This window comes from Paramisgurnus dabryanus, chromosome 7 (assembly GCF_030506205.2).
Source record: "Paramisgurnus dabryanus chromosome 7, PD_genome_1.1, whole genome shotgun sequence".
Taxonomy (NCBI): domain Eukaryota; kingdom Metazoa; phylum Chordata; class Actinopteri; order Cypriniformes; family Cobitidae; genus Paramisgurnus; species Paramisgurnus dabryanus.
Genome location: NC_133343.1, coordinates 11846413 through 11869287, shown reverse-complemented (window position 1 = coordinate 11869287; position 22875 = coordinate 11846413). Strand labels below are relative to the sequence as shown.

General features: G+C 39.5%; 1 protein-coding gene across 3 annotated transcripts in view; it reads right to left on the bottom strand.

The window, feature by feature from the left end:
• stk11ip (serine/threonine kinase 11 interacting protein) overlaps nucleotides 1–22875 on the bottom strand; it is a 93821-nt gene that overhangs the window by 60661 nt on the left and 10285 nt on the right. For 2 of the 3 annotated variants that reach the window (XM_065239990.2, XM_065239991.2), the window contains exons 3-13: nucleotides 22633–22835; nucleotides 21382–21456; nucleotides 20883–20978; nucleotides 20685–20792; nucleotides 20517–20588; nucleotides 20264–20393; nucleotides 19232–19335; nucleotides 19041–19130; nucleotides 12075–12116; nucleotides 10846–11004; nucleotides 10594–10675 (exon numbers count right to left, since the gene is read on the bottom strand). In XM_065239990.2, coding sequence (XP_065096062.1) covers nucleotides 10594–10675; nucleotides 10846–11004; nucleotides 12075–12116; nucleotides 19041–19130; nucleotides 19232–19335; nucleotides 20264–20393; nucleotides 20517–20588; nucleotides 20685–20792; nucleotides 20883–20978; nucleotides 21382–21456; nucleotides 22633–22835 — 1161 coding nt within the window. The remainder of the gene's footprint in view (nucleotides 1–10593; nucleotides 10676–10845; nucleotides 11005–12074; nucleotides 12117–19040; nucleotides 19131–19231; nucleotides 19336–20263; nucleotides 20394–20516; nucleotides 20589–20684; nucleotides 20793–20882; nucleotides 20979–21381; nucleotides 21457–22632; nucleotides 22836–22875) is intronic. The other variant, XM_073815381.1, reaches the window with a different exon arrangement.

The window sequence follows — 22875 nt, the reverse complement described above, 5'->3', positions numbered from 1 at the left end:
ATAGACTGCCATTATAAAATGCCCGGATGGATATCTTTGCACCACAGTGTCATAGAGACATGGGGGTGGGCTCATTTTACTCAGGCATCCAATCAGTCTCTCAGGATCCTTACAGACTTACTAAGCCACGCCCCTAGCAACCACTTTTGAGCACCCTAGCAACATAAAATACAAACAGTTATATCTCGGCATCAGAACATCGTAGAGACACGGGGGTTGGACCGTTTTACTTGTGACTAGGGGTGTAACAATTGGGCACATCATTGGCCACTCCCAAGCCACGCCCCTAGCAACCAAATTTGAGCACCCTAGCAACCGAATAAACAAAGCCTTATATCTCCGCATCAGAACATCGTAGAGACACGGGGTTTGGACCGTTTTACTTGTGACTCGGAGTGTAATCACTGGGCACATCATTGGCCACTCCCAAGCCACGCCCCTAGCAACCAAATACAGTACCCTAGCAACAGAGTAAACAAAGCCTTATATCTCCGCATCAGAACATCGTAGAGACACGGGGGTTGGACCGTTTTACTTGTGACTCGGAGTGTAATCACTGGGCACATAATTGGCCACTCCCAAGCCACGCCCCTAGCAACCAAATACAGTACCCTAGCAACAGAGTAAACAAAGCCTTATATCTCCGCATCAGAACATCGTAGAGACACGGGGGTTGGACCGTTTTACTTGTGACTCGGAGTGTAATCACTGGGCTCATCATTGGCCACTCCCAAGCCACGCCCCTAGCAACCAAATACAGTACCCTAGCAACAGAGTAAACAAAGCCTTATATCTCCGCATCAGAACATCGTAGAGACATGGGGGTTGGACCGTTTGACTCATAACTCGAAGGGTAATCACTAGTGGATGCCATTTTTTTCCCTAGCAACCAAATACAGTACCCTAGCAACAGAGTAAACAAAGCCTTATATCTCCGCATCAGAACATCGTAGAGACATGGGGGTTGGACCGTTTGACTCATAACTCGGAGGGTAATCACTAGTGGATCCCATTTTTTCCCTAGCAACCAAATACAGTACCCTAGCAACAGAGTAAACAAAGCCTTATATCTCCGCATCAGAACATCGTAGAGACACGGGGGTTGGACCGTTTGACTCATGACTCGGAGGGTAATCACTAGTGGATGCAATTTTTTCCCTAGCAACCAGATACAGTACCCTAGCAACAGAGTAAACAAAGCCTTATATCTCCGCATCAGAACATCGTAGAGACACGGGGGTTGGATCGTTTGACTTTTGGCTTGGAGTATAATCATAAATTGTCCCACGAAACTTGCCACGGCAAGCACCACTCACATTTTCTTCAGGAAATGTACCTATCTAGTTATTATTCTTCTTTTTCTGGACACTTTTTCGGCGCGTAACTCGTCCCGCACGCTTTGTCGTAGACCCATAAATTAGGGCTCAAATCGACCGGATTATTGAGGAGAGGTGTGCTATGACTTTTATAAGCGATCGGGTGCATGATTTCCGAAAGGGGCGCGAAAAACCTCCCGAAAACGTCCCATTGACTTTACATTGCGCCCAACTTTGACGAGTCATAGCTCCGCTCGAGGATTTTGTAGAAACATGTGGGTTACAACATTTGAAGAGGGTGGTAGGCTCTGTAAGAACATGGATCACAATGGGGTGTAAGTTGTACCCCTGGGGTGTAAGAGGTGCCCAAAAGTGCCCCAATGAAAAGTCAATGGGGCAAAATCCCATAGACTTACCATTGCAAAAATTTTGACGGGTCATAGGTCCGAGCCAGGATTTCATAGAAACATGTGGGTTACTAAATTTGAAGAGGGTGCTAGACTCTGTCAGGACGTTCCCCACAATGGGGTGTAAGGTTACCATAGCAACCATTTTGGGCACCCTAGCAACCTATACCATAGACTGCCATTATAAAATGCCCGGATGGATATCTTTGCACCACAGTGTCATAGAGACATGGGGGTGGGCTCATTTTACTCAGGCATCCAATCAGTCTCTCAGGATCCTTACAGACTTACTAAGCCACGCCCCTAGCAACCAAATTTGAGCACCCTAGCAACCGAATAAACAAAGCCTTATATCTCCGCATCAGAACATCGTAGAGACACGGGGTTTGGACCGTTTTACTTGTGACTCGGAGTGTAATCACTGGGCACATCATTGGCCACTCCCAAGCCACGCCCCTAGCAACCAAATACAGTACCCTAGCAACAGAGTAAACAAAGCCTTATATCTCCGCATCAGAACATCGTAGAGACACGGGGGTTGGACCGTTTTACTTGTGACTAGGAGTGTAATCACTGGGCACATAATTGGCCACTCCCAAGCCACGCCCCTAGCAACCAAATACAGTACCCTAGCAACAGAGTAAACAAAGCCTTATATCTCCGCATCAGAACATCGTAGAGACACGGGGGTTGGACCATTTTACTTGTGACTCGGAGTGTAATCACTGGGCACATCATTGGCCACTCCCAAGCCACGCCCCTAGCAACCAAATACAGTACCCTAGCAACAGAGTAAACAAAGCCTTATATCTCCACATCAGAACATCGTAGAGACATGGGGGTTGGACCGTTTGACTCATGACTCGGAGGGTAATCACTAGTGGATGCCATTTTTTTCCCTAGCAACCAAATACAGTACCCTAGCAACAGAGTAAACAAAGCCTTATATCTCCGCATCAGAACATCGTAGAGACATGTGGGTTGAATTGTTTTACTTTTGGCTTGGAGTATAATCATATATTGTCCCCCGAAATTTGCCACGGCAAGCACCACTTCACATTTTCTTCAGGAAATGTACCTATCTAGTTATTATTATTATTCTTTTTCTTCTGAGACTAAAATTTCTAACTCTAACTCGTCCTAGAGCTTTCAAGCTACAGCCATCAAACTTTGGACAGACTTTCGGTCTGATCTGACGAGGTGTGCTATATCTTTTCTAACTGATGGGACCTTCCGAATTCCTAAACGGGGCGCTGAAACACCCCAAAATTTCCATTGACTTAACATTGAGACAAACTTTGACGGGTCATAGCTGCGAGTGAGAAACTTGTAGAAACTAGTGGCTTACCACATTTAAGGAGGCTGACAGGCTGTGTAAGAACATACCTCACAATGGGGTGTAAGCTGTACCCCTGGGGTGTAAGAGGCCCCCAAAATTTCCCATTGACTTATAATGGGGCAGGAAACATGCCCATAAAAGGGAATAAAAGCGTCCCAGATGGAATATCTTCACTTTAGAGTGTCTTAGAGACATGGGGGTGGGCTCATTTTACTCAAGCATCCAATCAGTCTCTTAGGATCACCCCAGAGCTATTAAGCCACGCCCCTAGCAACAATTTTGGGTACCCTAGCAACATCTCCCATAGACTACCATTATAAAAAGCCCAGATGGATATCTTTGCACCAGAGTGTCATAGAGACATAGGGGTGGGCTCATTTTACTCAGGCATCCAATCAGTCTCTTAGGATTCTTATTGAGGTATTAAGCCACGCCCCTAGCAACAGAATATGAAGACCCTAGCAACATAATAAACAAAGCCTTATATCTCTGGATCTGAACATCGTAGAGACACAGGGGTTGGACCGTTTTACTTGTGGCTTGAAGTGTAATCATTATGGGATGCCAATTTTCTCCCTAGCAACCAAACTTAGTACCCTAGCAACGGAATAAACAAAGCCTTATATCTCCGCTTCAGAACATCATAGAGACACGGGGGTTGGACCGTTTTACTTGTGGCTTGAAGTGTGATCATTATGGGATGCCAATTTTCTCCCTAGCAACCAAACTTAGTACCCTAGCAACGGAATAAACAAAGCCTCATATCTCTGCATCAGAAAATTGTAGAGACACTGGGGTTGGACCGTTTTACTTGTGGCTTGAAGTGTGATTATTATGGGATGCCAATTTTCTCCCTAGCAACCAAACTTAGTACCCTAGTAACGGAATAAACAAAGCCTTATATCTCCGCATCAGAACATTGTAGAGACACGGGGGTTGGACCGTTTTACTTGTGGCTTGAAGGGTGATCATTATGGGATGCCAATTTTCTCCCTAGCAACCGAACTTAGTACCCTAGCAATGCAATACATGTTAGCTTCATGCTAGCTTCCTGCTAATCATGTTAGCTTCATGCTAGCTTCATGCTAATCATGCTAGCTTCATGCTAATCATGCTAACTTCATGCTAGCTTCATGCTAATCATGCTAACATCATGCTAGCTTCATGCTAATCATGCTAGCATCATGCTAGCTTCATGCTAATCATGCTAGCATCATGCTAGCTTCATGCTAATCATGCTAGCATCATGCTAATCATGCTAGCATCATGCTAACTTCATGCTAATCATGCTAGCTTCATGCTAGCTTCATGCTAATCATGCTAGCATCATGCTAGCTTCATGCTAATCATGCTAACATCATGCTAGCTTCATGCTAATCATGCTATCATCATGTTAGCTTCATGCTAATCATGTTAGCATCATGCTAGCTTCATGCTAATCATGCTAGCATCATGCTAGCTTCATGCTAGCTTCATGCTAATCATGCTAGCATCATGCTAGCTTCATGCTAATCATGCTAGCATCATGCTAGCTTCATGCTAATCATGCTAGCATCATGCTAGCTTCATGCTAATCATGCTAGCATCATGCTAGCTTCATGCTAATCATGCTAACTTCATGCTAGCTTCATGCTAATCATGCTAACTTCATGCTAATCATGCTAGCATCATGCTAGCTTCATGCTAATCATGCTAGCATCATGCTAGCTTCATGGTAAATCATGCTACCTTCATACTTAAACATACTAACAGCCAGATAGCCTACTAAACTAAACTTATGTCAAACCGTTTTAAACGTTCAGGCTACGCTTTCTCAAGCCAACATAAAGTTTGTCTTCAAACTTTACTATCTAGTTATATTTTATTCTTACATCCGGACACTTTTTTCGGCGATTAACTCGTCCCGCACGCTTTGTTGTAGACCCATGAAAGAGGGCTCAAATCGACCGGATTATTGAGGAGAGGTGTGCTATGACTTTTATAAGGGATCGGGTGCAGGATTTCCGAAAGGGGGGCGTAAAACCACCCCAAAAATCCCATTGACTTAACATTGGGCCCAACTTTGATGGGTCATAGCTCCGCTCGTGGATTTTGTAGAAACATGTGGGTTACAACATTTGAAGAGGGTGGTAGGCTCTGTAAAAACATAGATCACAATGGGGTGTAAGTTGTACCCCTGGGGTGTAAGAGGTGCCGAAAAGTGCCCCAATGAAAAGTCAATGGGGCAAAATCCCATAGACTTACCATTGCAAAAATTTTGACGGGTCATAGGTCCGAGCCAGGATTTCATAGAAACATGTGGGTAACTAAATTTGAAGAGGGTGCTAGACTCTGTCAGGACGTCCCCCACAATGGGGTGTAAGGTTACCATAGCAACCATTTTGGGCACCCTAGCAACCTATACCATAGACTGCCATTATAAAATGCCCGGATGGATATCTTTGCACCACAGTGTCATAGAGACATGGGGGTGGGCTCATTTTACTCAGGCATCCAATCAGTCTCTCAGGATCCTTACAGACTTACTAAGCCACGCCCCTAGCAACCACTTTTGAGCACCCTAGCAACATAAAATACAAACAGTTATATCTCGGCATCAGAACATCGTAGAGACACGGGGGTTGGACCATTTTACTTGTGACTAGGGGTGTAACAATTGGGCACATCATTGGCCACTCCGAAGCCACGCCCCTAGCAACCAAATTTGAGCACCCTAGCAACCGAATAAACAAAGCCTTATATCTCCGCATCAGAACATCGTAGAGACACGGGGTTTGGACCGTTTTACTTGTGACTCGGAGTGTAATCACTGGGCACATCATTGGCCACTCCCAAGCCACGCCCCTAGCAACCAAATACAGTACCCTAGCAACAGAGTAAACAAAGCCTTATATCTCCGCATCAGAACATCGTAGAGACACGGGGGTTGGACCGTTTTACTTGTGACTCGGAGTGTAATCACTGGGCACATAATTGGCTACTCCCAAGCCACGCCCCTAGCAACCAAATACAGTACCCTAGCAACAGAGTAAACAAAGCCTTATATCTCCGCATCAGAACATCGTAGAGACACGGGGGTTGGACCGTTTTACTTGTGACTCGGAGTGTAATCACTGGGCACATCATTGGCCACTCCCAAGCCACGCCCCTAGCAACCAAATACAGTACCCTAGCAACAGAGTAAACAAAGCCTTATATCTCCGCATCAGAACATCGTAGAGACATGGGGGTTGGACCGTTTGACTCGTGACTCGGCGGGTAATCACTGTGAGATGCCAATTTTTTCCCTAGCAACCAAATACAGTACCCTAGCAACAGAGTAAACAAAGCCTTATATCTCCGCATCAGAACATCGTAGAGACATGGGGGTTGGACCGTTTGACTCGTGACTCAGGGTGTAATCATTATGGTCTGCCAATTTTTTCCCTAGCAACCAAATATAGTACCCTAGCAACAGAGTAAACAAAGCCTTATATCTCAGCATCAGAACATCGTAGAGACACGGGGGTTGGACCGTTTGACTCGTGACTCAGATTGTAATCATTATGGGATGCCAATTTTTTCCCTAGCAACCAAATATAGTACCCTAGCAACAGAGTAAACAAAGCCTTATATCTCAGCATCAGAACATCGTAGAGACATGGGGGTTGGACCGTTTGACTCGTGACTCAGAGTGTAATCATTATGGGATGCCAATTTTTTCCCTAGCAACCAAATACAGTACCCTAGCAACAGGGTAAACAAAGCCTTATATCTCCGCATCAGAACATCGTAGAGACATGGGGGTTGGACCGTTTGACTCGTGACTCAGAGTGTAATCATTATGGGATGCCAATTTTTTCCCTAGCAACCAAATACAGTACCCTAGCAACAGAGTAAACAAAGCCTTATATCTCCGCATCAGAACATCGTAGAGACACGGGGGTTGGACCGTTTGACTCGTGACTCAGAGTGTAATCATTATGGGATGTCAAAATTTTCCCTAGCAACCAAATACAGTACCCTAGCAACCGAATAAACAAAGCCTTATATCTCTGCACCAGAACATCGTTGAGACACGGGGGTTGGACCGTATGACTCGTGACTCAGAGTGTAATCATTATGGGATGCCAAATTTTTCCCTAGCAACCAAATACAGTACCCTAGCAACCGGATAAACACAGCCTTATATCTCCACATCAGAACATCGTACAGACACGGGAGTTGGATCGTTTAACTTTTGGCTTGGAGTATAATCATATATGGTCCCCAGAATTTTGCCACGGCAAGCACCACTCACATTTTCTTCAGGAAATGTACCTATCTAGTTATATTATTATTCTTCCAACCAAATTTCCGCAATTAATACGGCTCGAACCGTTCAACTTAGAAATTCCATTCAAACTCTCAAACGTGCGGACTATTCGGGAATAGTGTGCTATGACTTTTATAAGCGATCGGGGGTACGGTCTTCGCCCCAGGGGCGAAAAAGCAGCCGAAAAATCCCATAGACTTAACATTGCGACAAACTTTGACGAGTCGTAGCTCAGACCTAGGATTTCACAGAAACTTGTTACTTGCCACATTTGAAGAGGCTGGCAGGCTCTGTAAGAACATACCTCACAATGGGGTGTAAGCTGTACCCCTGGGGTGTAAGAGGTCCCCAAATTTCCCCATAGACTTATAATGGGGCAGGAATCATGCCCATATAAGGAACTAAAAACGTCCCGGATGGGATATCTTTGCAGCGCAGTGTCATAGAGACATGGGGGTGGGCTCATTTTACTCAGGCATCCAATCAGTCCCTTAGGATCCTTATTGAGCTATCAAGCCACGCCCCTAGCAACCATTTTGGGCACCCTAGCAACATCTCCCATAGACTGCCATTATAAAATGCCCAGATGGATATCTTTGCAGCACAGTGTCACAGAGACATGGGGGTGGGCTCATTTTACTCAGGCATCCAATCAGTCTCTCACCATCCTTATTGAGGTATTAAGCCACGCCCCTAGCAACCAAATATGAGCAGCCTAGCAACATAATAAACAAAGCCTTATATCTCTGGATCCGGACATCATAGAGACATGGGGGTTGGGTCTTTGGGTCATATTAGGTTCATGCTTGCTTCATGCTAAGTCATGCTAGCTTCGTGCTAGTTTCATGCTAGCTTTATGCTAATTTCATAATAAATCTTGCTAACTTAATGTTAAATCATGCTAGCTTCATGTTAAATCTTGTTAGCTTCATGCTAAATCATGCTAGCTTCATGCTAATCATGCTAGCATCATCTTAATCATGCTAGCATCATGCTAATAATGCTAGGATCATGCTAATTTCATGCTAAATTCATGCTAACTTCATGGTAATCATGCTAGCATCATGCTAGCTTCATGCTAATCATACTAACATCATGTTAGCTTTATGCTAATCATGATAACATCATGCTAGCTTCATGCTAATCATGCTAACATCGTGCTAGCTTCATGTTAATCATGCTAGCTTCGTGCTAATCATGCTAACATCGTGCTAGCTTCATGCTAGCTTCATGCTAATCATACTAACATCATGCTAGCTTCATGCTAATCATGCTAGCTTCTTGCTAGCTTCATGCTAATCATGCTAGCTTCATGCTAGCTTCATGCTAATCATGCTAGCATCATGCTAGCTTCATGCTAGTCATGCTAGCTTCATGCTAATCATGCTAGCATTATGTTAACGTCATGCTAATCATGCTAACTTCATGCTAGCTTCATGCTAATCATGCTAGCTTCATGCTAATCATGCTAGCTTCGTGCTAATCATGCTAGCATCGTGCTAGCTTCTTGCTAATCATGCTAACATCGTGCTAGCTTCGTGCTAATCATGCTAGCATCGTGCTAGCTTCATGCTAATCATGCTAGCATCGTGCTAGCTTCATGCTAATCATGCTAGCATCGTGCTAGCTTCATGCTAGCATCATGCTAATCATCTTAGCATCATGCTAATCATGTTAGCATCATGCTAGCTTCATGCTAATCATGCTAACATCATGCTAGCTTCATGCTAATCATGCTAACATCATGCTAGCTTCATGCTAATCATGCTAGCATCATGCTAGCTTCATGCTAATCATGCTAGCATCGTGCTAGCTTCATGCTAATCATGCTAGCATCGTGCTAGCTTCATGCTAGCATCATGCTAATCATGTTAGCATCATGCTAATCATGTTAGCATCATGCTAGCTTCATGCTAATCATGCTAACATCATGCTAGCTTCATGCTAATCATGCTAACATCATGCTAGCTTCATGCTAATCATGCTAGCATCATGCTAGCTTCATGCTAATCATGCTAGCTTCATGCTAATCATGCTAACGTAATGCTGAATCATGCTAATCATGCTAGCATCATATTTCATCATGATAACTTTTTTAAATCATGCTAGCTTCACACTAAAACATGTCAACAGCCAGGTAAACTACTAGACTAAATTTCTTTTACATTTCTGTCAATCAACTTTTTGCATTTTCATGCACTGGTAATTCCTTGGGAATTGCATATCTAGTTTGAATAAATATTTCAAAAGGCAATTATACAAAGATTTACTAAAATCAGAAAGATTGAACAGAAGTGCTACATTTTTGCTAGAGAGAGAAAGTGTGTGTGTGTGTGTGTGTGTGTGTGTGTGTGTGTGTGTGTGTGTGTGTGTGTGTGTGAGTGAGTGAGTGAGTGAGTGAGTGAGTGAGTGAGTGAGTGAGTGAGTGAGTGAGTGAGTGAGTGAGTGAGTGAGTGAGTGAGAGAGAGAGAGAGAGAGAGAGAGAGAGAGAGAGAGAGAGAGACACAAGCAAAAAGAAAACAAATAATGTTAGCCAATGCAATCATATCTATGTGTAGGCTAGTTGACAATAACAGTGTAACAAATTCATAACGGAGATACCAACAGTTAAAGATCGGGTTAAAATAATTGTTTACACAGAGCTCTGCGAGTCTGACAGGAAGATGGCTGGACCAATCGCATGCCCCAGGGCTTCCCATTGACAAATGATCAGCTTTTCTGTAGATTTCTAAGCTTTTTTATTGGCTCATACAACGTGTAACACCATATTTGGATAGATTAGTGACGTTTCAGGGGATACAACACGGCAAAAATGCGCCTGAACACACCTCGTTTTCAGACCAGAACAGCCATGGGCGCAAAATTGGGTGCCAATGCATTTGCTATTTAAACAACGTGGCGATAAACACGAAAATGCCAATTGCGTCGGGTTTAAACTAGCAAAAGACACTCTTGAGGGTCCTTAATGTTCAAACTGTGGCTAACAAAATAAATAATCTTATTATTAATCATATTAATTTTTTACCTGTGCGTAGCTGAATAGTTAGTCCTACTACGCTACTTGTTTTTTAATGTTGCTCATCATGGTGGTACTTGGAGAGCCAAATATTCTCTGAGGTGTTACTTGGTGTAGAAAGTTTGAGAACCACTGTTCTAGGGACACTCATGACAAAATGCTCAAATTTGAAATTTTCTGTGAAGATTTATAGTTTGCTTAATATTTTGTTCACCACCCACCCTGTAAAGCAGACTGTGTTCTAAGCTCATGGTCCGTGTCACTGGGCTCTGAAATGCTGGCTCGCCTTACTTTCACTTTGTTCTGCAAATGCAAAAAAAACCTTTCCATCAGACAAATTGGCAATTCAACTAAACAGTAATGATGGCTTTACATCACAACAAAACACTCCCACTACTATTACATTTAAAACATTTTACCATCAGATCAAGTGGCCAACAAAAGCAGTGGGTAGATCTAAAACATGAACTTACTCTGTGTTTTTTTTTACGGACTTGTGTAACTCCTGATATGCTTGCAGTCACACTGTCAGTCATGTCCCCACCTCCACTGGATACTTCCAAACTACCCTGATCAGGTGGCATATCTTGTTGCGAAGTCTGTCCAACCATTTGTCTAGATTTACGTAAAATCTAAAGTGGCACAGAATATAAACAATAGATAAATGAACTGGTGATTGGTTAACATCAACATCAATACTCTGTAAGCACTGAGTATCTGAAGATCTGAAGTCTGTCAGGAAACTATATACCAGATGCAGTTTATCTTAAGATTTTAAGAACACTTATGGCACAACTAATATGCACAAACTTGAAATTTGAATATGAAAACTGAAGAGAGATGGTTAATAAACGGGAAAGAAATTATTTAAAAAACAGCTAAATCCCTCATGTATTAAATTATTGTTTTTTTAATCAAATCATCAGTTGATGTTAAAGCACACATGCAGTCACATTGAAGTTTATTTGTCTGGCTCAGTACAGCATAAATCACATTAAACCCTCATAAGCCCTGATTTTCCTGTTTACACTAAGGTTCCCTGGAGGTCAAAATGACCACAGAAATTGATAGAGTGATTACAATATATATATATATATATATATATATTTTTTTTTTTAATGATACAAATAATAAATCTTTTTTGTTTACTTTCCATCTACACATTAATGCTGTGTTCTGGGAGATATGAAGTACATTTGTACCTGTTTACCACTTAATTCCTCAACTACACCACTAGTTTGCATGTCAAATATCAAGTTATTTTGATTTATACACATAAATTATGATCTAAATTTGATTTAAATGTTTCTAGATATCGATCTATATGTTATGTGTTGAATTTGGCCACATGCTGGTTAGAAAAAAAAAATTACAGTTTAGGAAATAAATTCTGACCAGCAGAGGGACACAGAAACCCATTCATTTCACTGGATGTGGCCGATGTGATACATTTGGTGAATTTATGTATATATAAACATTAGAAAGGACATTAAAAAATTAATATTATTTAATATAGTCAAACCCAGTTTTTTTTAAATTGTAAAAAAGTAACAAAATCTTATTCCACTGAGATGAACAGAACAATTTTTTTAACTAAACAAAAAGTGGCTTGGGGTCATTTTGACCCCAAGCGACTTATAAGGGTTAAAAAAAAATATGACAGAATACCAAGATGTCAATTTTAATAACATTTAGTACCCACCGCCAGATCAGATGATGACAGAGGGGTGCCGTCTAACTGGAGCTGAGACAAAAACAGATGTTAAAAGCTTTAGCTTACAAATCTTACTAATGAAATGACAAAATCGTGAACCATGTGCATCAGGTGTTTTGTCAAAAGAAGTGCCTGCTGCACACGCATCTCAATTGTTTATGATAAAAGAGAAGCTAACGTTCACAAAATACACGCAAGACACTCCCTTAACAGTAAACTCTGATTACGCAGAAGATCTCTTTTATCATAAACCCTTTAGACGCATCTGCAGCAGGCACTTATTTTGACAAGACACGTGATGCACATAGGATCACTCGACATGCAGAACACATCTTTTGTAATTTCGAACCACACATATGACGGGCTACATGCATGTTTTGATGAACTTCGCATTGAGCGCCCTCAAAAAAAGAAGCCACTGGAAATCACCTAAACAAACACACTTCTACCCCAATAGAATCTGGACCTTCTATATAGACCCGCCCCACACATACGCATCCCAGGCAACAATGACGATTAGTAGACATGCCCCCTACTGCTGATTGGCTACAAGTGTGTTTTGGTACTCGGCCCGACTACCTTTTCCAAAGTGTTTTTCAAAAATCATGCACCCCGCCTTTAATTCATTTTCATCTTTGTCAATTCATTTTATTAGACAACAACAAATATTAGACAAATTTATTTGCAAGTTATCCGTGATGCTTCTTGAAATTTTTTTTTAAATAAAATGCAGGTGTACCTAGAACAGTGGTCTCAAACTCCCGGCCCGCGGGCCATTTGCGGCCCGCCCCCCCCCTCTCTGCGGCCCGCGGCACCTTTCAACATTATAACATAATCTGGCCCGCAGAAAGATTTTTATTCACTTTGTTTCATATTCATTTCATTTTTAATTTAAATTTTTAAGGGTTCGTTCACATGTCGTGTCTAACAAAACGGGTCAAAGCATTTCTTACTTTCTAAAGTGCTCGGGAGCGGAAGCTGCGCTCCGTGGCGTGACGTCACGCGTTGCTACGCAGCCATGAGCCGCGCGCGCTCTGTGATTGCGACGAGGATAACGGAATGCGCGATCGGACTTTAATTCCTCATCTGGACCTCGCGTCAATCATATCATTGTCACCATGCGATCAGTTAATCTGGTCGGGACTTTGTAGTGTTTGTCCAGAGAAGATTTGTTACTTCCGGGTGAATATCAACTCAGAGAAGAGCTGCGGTGGGGCTCACATCAATAAGTCACAGCTTCTAATGGAGACACCGCATAATATGAGGCAGAGCCGTAGATGTAATGCAACACATAAACTACATATAAGAAAAATTGCCATCAAAGTACCCAGGTTAAAAGAGGAAAGATGAGGAGAAACATACAGAGGATAAAAGTATGTATACTGCTATATATAATGAAGTATAATATATTATTATGTAGCTTGCTATGCAATTACACCTAGCAGTATTATAATGTTTTTCTGTGTAACTAGCTTATGTAACATTGACTACTACCCATTCAGAAGTTTAAGGATCACTTTCACTTATTCATATTTTTCCACATATAATAGCCAATTCATTAAAACTGTGGAATAACAAAGATGGAGCATAATAAAGTCTATACTATGACTGTAAACAATCCAAAATAAATCAAAACACAAACACTTACTGATGGTAATCTTTTATATTAGTTTATAAATGTATACAGAAATGTTATTTGTTAGTTTAGTGCAAGGTTTTAATAGGCCTTAGTTATTAAAGAGAAGGTTAAGAAATGATTTACTTATATAAAATAATGTATATATTTAAAAGATAAAACCACTGCTTTTAGTATAGACCAATTTAGAGTAGACGTCACAGTTACGTCACTGCAAGCTGCGCGCGCAATGCGGTTGCAGAAAAACAGTGGAAATGAATTAGACACGAGTGAAAAGAGCAAGATAACTCACTGGAAAATGTCCGGTTGTGCTGTTAAGTGTCAGAATAAGAATGCCAAAAAAGATGGCTTTCATTTTTATAGAATACCATCGTCAAAGACATCATTTGAAGATAAACGTAGGTGTTTATGATTACAATAAGCCCTTAAACGGACAGAATGGAGCAAGGAAATCATCTGGAAATCTTTTAATAATTAGAATAGAAAATAAGTACAGAAGATTTCCGGTGTTCTGTCGAAGTCTGTTCCCTCCATGTGTTTCTTATAGCGTTTTTATCATGTTACAATTATAATTTATTAAAGAAGAAATAATAAAAAACAGGAAAATTATGAAATATTTAATAAACGCTATTATATATAATACATGATAGTATTGCTTTTACATGTACTTTAGCGATTCAGACTGTAAAAATATTTGATTTAGCAAAAAAGAACAATACACATTACATACATGCATATCAGTAGCCAAGCCATTTAAACTTTTTATCTATCTAAAAAAATAAACGTAATGTGATTAAAACGCTATAAGAAACATTGCACTAAAGGGAAACATAAAGGAATCAGACTTCGACAGAACACCGGATCCATAAAAATCACGGTTTAATGCTAAAACACTTCACAACCCTACTGCGGAGCAGTCACTTTCTGCAACCAGTTTGGCTCCGCCCACAAAAAACGTCATCTCTGTTTGCAAACACGAAATTGGTCTATACATTAAATAATAGAATTTTAACTGTCTATTTACAGAAATATTGTACTTTTTAACCTTAAAATAGCTCTGCGGCCCTCCGATAAAATGTCAATCTCAGAAATGGCCCCAAGCCAATTTGAGTTTGAGACCCCTGACCTAGAAGCAGGGCCAGTCTGTGGCATAGGCCAGTGGTTCTTAACGTTATTCCTGGAGGCCCACTGCCCTGCATGTTTTGTATGTCTCTTTTATCTTACAGATGTAGTTCAGTTCATGGAGATCCCTTCTAATGAGCTGATGATTTGAATCAGGTGTGTTAAATAAGGGAGACATACAAGGCCTCGAGGAATAACGTTAAGAACCACTGGCATAGGCAACATAGGCAGCTGCCTGTGATGGCCAGAATTTAAGCCACACAATTCCTATACATTTATCTTTGCATTGATTAATAAATAAATAACAGAACATTACTATATTGATTTGGTTTAAGATCTTTATTTGTCATTGTACTGAGTCAGTGGACAGGCTTAGTTATGTGGACAGGCTTACGTACATTAAACCAGTTAAAATTTATCTTTGGCTAAAATGTGATTTATAAAAACATAGCTTATATTGTTAAAGTTTATTTTATAGTTAAGATGACTTGACTTAATACCTGGTGTGTTGTTGGAATGGACCAGCCAAGTGACAAAGAGTTTCAAACAGGAAGTTGATCTGTTTTATGGGAAATCTAAAGAAATTAGAATGAACCAACTTTGATGTTTTAGTGGGGACATTGGAAAATATGATGTCTTGATCAATGTGATTTTGTTTAATAGAATTATTTTTGCATTGACTTAAGTTTATCCATGGCTATAAATTTAGTTAAATGTATTGTGTTTATTCCAGGGTTTGTGTTGTGTAAATGTTTATTGTTTTGTCTCCCCTTTTTTGTTTTCATGGTGCTGGCCACCTCTTATAAATTCAGTGTATGTTTTGTCTAGAGAGAGTTAAGTTACTTAAACCCCATTCACATAGACCTTTGGTCCCAGAAAATACCCGTAAAATTGCCAGACAAGCGTCTGTGTGAACACAAACACGTCCCGTATATCTTCTGGGATCGTTGCCGGAAAGAGAACCTAGTCAGATACACGGAAAACCCTCTGTGTGAACAAGAAGCCGAAACAATGCCGCAATGGGCGTGTCGTAGTGAGGATGCACGCGTCATCACAACAAAAGTTATGGTTCAGCTCCTTAAAACGAGAGATAACATGCATATAAACATTCACCACGAGAAATGTTGCAAACTAGATTGAAGCAGTTATCAGGAAATGATAAATGAGACGCATAAACAATAACGCACGTGCCGTAGTGAGGGTATACATGCGTGTCATGCCGTGTCATGGCAACATGAAGTTGGTTCAACTCTTTAAAATGAGGGATTTACAACATTCACAACGAGAAATGTCAGCAAACTGGACTGAAGCAGATATCAAGTAAGTTAGCTCGTCACTTACTGCGTTGAAACGGAGATCACTCAGCAGCATAAAAGAATATTGCGTCACATGCTCATTTGAGCTTATAATAAACGAAAATGCCTGCACATCATCCCAATTCCCAACAAGATATACCCTCAAAATGCGGGTTTTAAATGCATATAAACAATCACGATGAGAAATGTCAAAAAACTGTATTAAAGCAGAGATCAGGGAGCTTGTCAAATATCCACTCTAGGGGTGACCCCGAATAGTCGAAGATTCGATGCATCGATAGGAGAAGCCTGATTCGACTACCAATCTCACAGTCGAATCGTCGCAGATGTGTTATGAAATGAGGATCATTCAATTTTGGCCGTATATGGGTGCACACATTATATGATTTCACATATAACAGCCTTTTCACAATATATTAATATACTGCATATTATGATAATGCTGCAAATAATATGTGAAGTAGCAGCTTTCCATAAATATTTTTCAAATGCGTTAATAAATCCAACAACCCCTGTTACCGGGCTACACGTCCATAAGAGGTTTCTATGTTAATAAACCATTGCCTCTTTGTTTCTACATTTAAAAGACAAAGGTGGCAAATTATATTATGCCTTGCGTCCTTTTAATAATTTCTATATTTTATTTTATTTCACTCTGGGTTATCCGATTTAACTATTTGGCTTGTGTTTTGTTTCCGTGCACTTGAGGCTTCTTGCATATTTGTTCTGCACTTTGTTACTTCTGACCTTATTTTATTAAAAAAAAATTATTTATTATAAACGTAAATTCTGATCTAATTTAAGTATGTAAATTTTGGATAGCTTTTCGTTGTATCGATGTTGCGCTATTGCGTGCTGGCCATGCTTGCGCATGTAATTTAGCCGAACGGGCTAGGTACTCTGCGTCTCATATTTAGGAGTTCATCAAACTAAACATTAAAAAACGGATGTTTTTAGACGGGTATAAGTTTTTAAAATGTATTTATCATACATTTTGGTTATCTTGTCAAAAATTAAACTACAAAACAGGTAAGCCGTTTTTTTTATTTCGGTGATCAAACGGAAACTATCTGCACCGAACCTATTTCTGCCTGACACGAATGTCTTTCTTGTGATTTAATATTATGGTCGGTCGGTGTTCACTTTCAAATGATAGCAAAGAGATTCCTGAAATAAATAATATCATCCGGTCTTTCTGTATCTAAAGTGAATACAGAGATGATCAAAGTCAAAGCAAGCAAGCAGGTATTTCTGTGCTAAATAATAACGCGTAGTGTCTATAAAATCATTAATTTCAGTGTTTTTCTTGTTATAAATTAACGTTTAATGAATTGTATATAAAGATTAGTTTTTATCATTTACAGTCACAATCACAAATTATTTGTCATTTCTCAATTGTCGGGTTTTTTTGGTCATGACTGCTTTGACGCGCTATATCTCCAAATTAAATAAAAACACTTAATTGTAGTCAGAGATTCCAAGGCAGAATCACCTTTGTTATTTTTTTAGGTTTAGTTATCAAAATGTATTTTAGTGTGATGTTCTGTAGATCGTGGCTTTAAAATGTTATGAGGAATAATTAAACAAATGTTGCCTTACATTTTACCTTAAAAAAATATATATAAATGCATTGTCAGTTTTTTCTTCGTTTATTACTTGAAAGACAGTTTGGTCACTTTATCAGAAAGTTGTTTATGTGTGCTGCTTGTGAAAGAAAATAAAAGTTACCAATTTGTACCTGGTGTGGCCCCCTCCCAACCCATGCACACATAGATGATTCGACTATCGGTCGACTATGGAAAGATTCGACAATTCTGATTCGAATATGTAAATCCTTAGTCGAGGACACCCCTAATCCACTCTGAAGCTGAGATCATTCACCAGCATAGAACTGTGCGTTCACGCGCTCCTTTATAGTCTTATCATAAACAAAAATGCACGCGAGTTGTTTCTGGAGAGAGAAATAATAAATAATATGCAAACTTCAGATGCTGCATAGAAGAGAGGGCAGGACTTTCAACAGGTCACGTGTCTTTCTGGGACCTTGTAGATGCCGGCTAATCATGGCAGTGTGAATGAACAAAAAATCTAACGATCCCGGAAAAATCCAGGATGCCTTTTCCGTGTATTTTCCGGAATGTCTGTGTGAAAAGGGCTTTATTGTACCCTGAGAAAGGTGGTGCTCGATTTGTTCTCTGTTAGTTTGAAAGGCATTTTTTTTCTCTCCTGCCTTCATTCAAGGATAGGGCCAAGCTAAGGAAGTTACTGAAGGAGCCACAGGAGAATGGGACGGTGCTGAGATAAAGATGTTCCATTTACACTTGTCTTTTCAATGTGTATGTGGACAACATCCAGATACAGGTTGCATGTTAGTGCCAAGTGTAAATGCAGCCATAGACTTTATTCAGTCCCCAGAAAGACAAACACTAGGCTATACATTCGTCCAGCCCTACGATGAAATCAGTCAGAGTATTTGTAATGCATGTTAATATTATCTTAAATCTTAATATTTGTTTTTAACAATGCGTGACGCTGCTGCAAATAGAAAAACACACGTCGATTAACATATAATGAATTGCTGGATGAAGTGAAAGTAGCACATTAAATTTGCGGTGGCACTCAGAACACATCTCTGGCTCTGCCACTGCTTCCACGCTGCTGCTTCATCAAATCCATTCCCCTTAGCTCATTTAGATTCCATCTAATTTGAACTCCATTTCGTGTTTTTACTACTTTCACCTGCTGTACTCCCACAACACAGCAGACAAGGCAATAAAAGCAATTATAGGTTGAACAGTGTACAGTTATTCACAGTTTTTACATGCATTGTTGTGGACTAATTAAATTACTGATTAATAAACTGCACATTCACAAACTTACTTCTTTCAAAGCAGCTTGTGGGGATAGGCGGCGGACAGTAGATGCTCTGTGTGTCTTTTGAAAATACAAAGGGTTTCCTTCCAAATTTAACTGAAAATAAAACATTCAGTGATATCAGTAAGTCATACAAAACTCCACCTGGAAAGACTAAATGCATTTGTCACTGCAAGTTTATTCATTGTATATCTTACTGTATGGAGATTATGAAGGAGAGACAGAGGCACCAGCTGAGAATGTTCCATAAAAAGATTATAAGCCAGGTCAAGAACTTGAAGGGATGACAACTGCTCCACCCCTGCAATAAATCCAAAAATGCATTTATTACTAAACTAGTAGTTTACCTGAATTACAGTGCAGTAAAATTATACCCGTTTTTACAAAAGCAGCTACAGTTGCATCATTTGCATCAAGTGCTCTGCAAACTTTGTTTAAAGACAGCAGAATTGTGTTCAAATGTGTGAATGTGTGAAGTGACAGCTTAGTGTTATACCAACTGCTATGTCAAATAAACACAGCTAAAGGTCACAGTTTCAAATTATACGTCAATCTTGTTTTCCTGTTTTGTTTCATGTTATTTCTCTAAAATTATTCCTATTAAAAATGCTGCGAACTTTATTCAACGACTTAAACTAATTAAGGACTTTTCACCATTTTAACATCATACAAGACAATCTTGCAGGACTATGAAAACAAGCAGAAATGAATCCAAAACAAAAAAAATCTTGGTAACATTTTACAACAAGGTTGTATTAGTAAACATTAGTAAATGCAATAACTAACATGAACAAACAATGAACAATATAGTTTTTCAACATGTATTCATTCTTGTTAATGTTAGTTTAATGTCAATACAGTTATTCATGTTAGTTCATGGTGCATTAATTAATGTTAACAGTTACAATGCTTGATTTTGTAAATGGATTAGTAAATGCCAAAATCAACATCGACTATAGATTAATAAATGCAGTAGGGGTATTGTTCATTGCTAGTTCATGTTAGCTAATGCATTAACTAATTGTTAACAAATACAACCTTTTTGTAAAGTGTTACTGAAATTTTGTGTAACTGAGTGAACATAACGAATAAAAGTGCATTTTTAAAGGGCATTCCACAATTTACATTTCAGTGATAATAAAGTAACAGTAGCTCTGCTGAAAAATACAATCCAAAAACAATAGGCATAATGAATTTTAATAGCCAGCCAATTTTTACAGAGAACTTACCATTGATAGTTTCCAACTCATTGTTTCTAAGGATCAAAGTGGTGAGTTTCACTTTGGCACTCAGGCTAAGCACTGGTGATCTCTGGAGGTTATTATAGGCCAAATTCAGATGCTCGAGTTCAGTAAGAGGCTTGGAGACAGAAAGAGAAATTAAAAGACTCACTGTACTGTACCATTTAATATAATTTAATTCATTCTCCAATTAATTTTTAAAGCTTTATAAAGAAAAGCCAAGATTAAATTAACTTCCTACCTTTAAGAACTCAGCACAGTCTTGGATCTTGTTGTGGCTCAAGTCAAGCCACTTTAGGACGTTTAACAGCCTCTAAATAATTTAGAGACTCAATAAATGCCAATTCTAATATCACTTGCCTAGTCTCAGTTATTAAATTCAGTTTTAAGATTAAAGTAGATGTCTTACTAGTGACTTGTCGAGGGCAGAAATAGAATTGTAACTGAAATTAAGGGTATGAAGTTCTAACCAGGGTAAACCAGAGCTGAGATCTCCTCCACACACAGAGAGAAGCTCCTGTTACACAAACACACACAGACTTTTTTGTACATGCATGGTAGACTTTAGTAGTAAATCCTTGTAACAGTGCTTAAAGATGAAAAGTACCTCTAGTGAGTTGACACTTTTTGAGCAGGTAAAAACTTCAAGCTGAGAATACACTCCTCTCAGACCCTCTAGACAATGGGGAGGAATACGCTTTAGCTAAACAGACAGTCAAACAAAAAGGGATATTTAGGACAATATTTATGAAACAATTAGGGGTGGGCGATTATCCAAAACTTATATCAGGCTATATATATATATATATATATATATATATATATATATATATATATATATATATATATATATATATATATATATATATATATATATATATATATATATATATATATATATATATACTGATTTAGTCAAGAGGAGTGAGGGATTTTATGTGTACAAACATAACCTGGGCACGTAACCTTGATAAAGATGTTAGTCCAAAATCTCTAGTTGACAGATGTCTACCGGTTTATCATACCCACCGGATTATCACCCACCCCTAGGTGCATATATGTTACAAAATGTTTCTGTTCATTTGGGATGTGGTGATCTGAATTACCTTTAAGTGTTTGAGGGACTTAAAGGGGAAGATTTTCACAACAGACTGTAGTTTGACACCAGGCGGATTAACAAGCTGTTTTGGGGACAAACATGATCAGGTCATTGCAAAGCCAGTTCAGCATATTGAATAGGCAAAGTGTGATCCATTTTTATAGCAAAAAAAAGCGGAATAAATAAGGATTAGTCAAGACAACATCCCAGCAAATAATTATATTTGGAAATAATATAAATGTACAAGAAAACTACTAATACTACAGGTATACTACAGTATAATTTTTTATACTGGCCCAGTCGGGCCAGTGGTTTAGATTTTCACTTGCCCTGCCAAAATTTTCACTGGCCCCAATAAAAAAATGTCAGTGTCACATATTAAAAAATAATTATTCAAAAGTCAAATATAATTGTATACATATACAACAGACATGTTCCAATGAAAAAGGCTCCCAACTTTTCTGCTTTACCTAAACTGACAGCAAATTGTGCAAAATATTGCATTCTTTTTTAAATTTGTCATGTTTTACCCAAGTAAATGTCTGCTTCCAAAATGTTAAATAACATACATTGATGAAAATATATTTTAGTGACTGAGGGTGAAGCACTGGCCCGATTGGGCAAGTGACAATACTTTTTACTGGCCCGAAAATCTCTCGCGCATTCCCCGGGCAACCGGGCAGTCCTTTATGTTGAGCCCTGTACTACTTTTGAACCTTCCTCATAATTGCATTAAACATTAAAGGGGACAGAGAATGAAAAAACGTTTTTACCTTGTCTTTGCTGAATAATGGTAGTCTACCCGCATTCACGAACATACAAAAAGTGCTAAGCATCTCAGTCTCATAGAAATTCCTCTTTTAGAAATGTCAGCCAGAAAACAGCCCAATCTGAAAAACTGATGCTTATGACATCACAGGCATCTAACTGCCCCTCCACTTTAAAATAATTGGCTAAATTTTTTGAGTGGCAGCAAAGTCAGCCAATCAGTAATGAGATTGCAAGTTAAGCCAGTAGGGGGAGCCAAAAAGGTGCAAAACCACTTGTTTAAAATCCCCCACCCTAATAGAGCTATCTGAGAGAGGTTTTTAGGAAACTTCTAAGGCATTACAGACCCAAACAAAAACATTTTTGTCTACATGTCACATCACAGAACAAGGATAAATACTCTGTTCAATCATTCTATGTCACCTTTAACTGAACTTTTACCATTTTTGTTATCGAACAGACATGCATCGGAACATCTTCAGAGCCATACCTTAAGTGATACTGTCTTCTGCAACATGTCAAAGAGGAACTGGACCTCCAGCAGGGAGGCAGTATCTGCTGGGTGGGACGGCAGAGCCAGGAATCCATGTTGATGAGTGCGTGAATGAAGGTGCTGCTCAAAGAGTTTTGTCAGGTGCTGTAAACATCCCACTTGGAGGGTGAGAGTACTGGAACCATCCAGCACTGAATCACCTGGAGAGAGAGACAAGAAATTTACTGTTAGAATTAACTT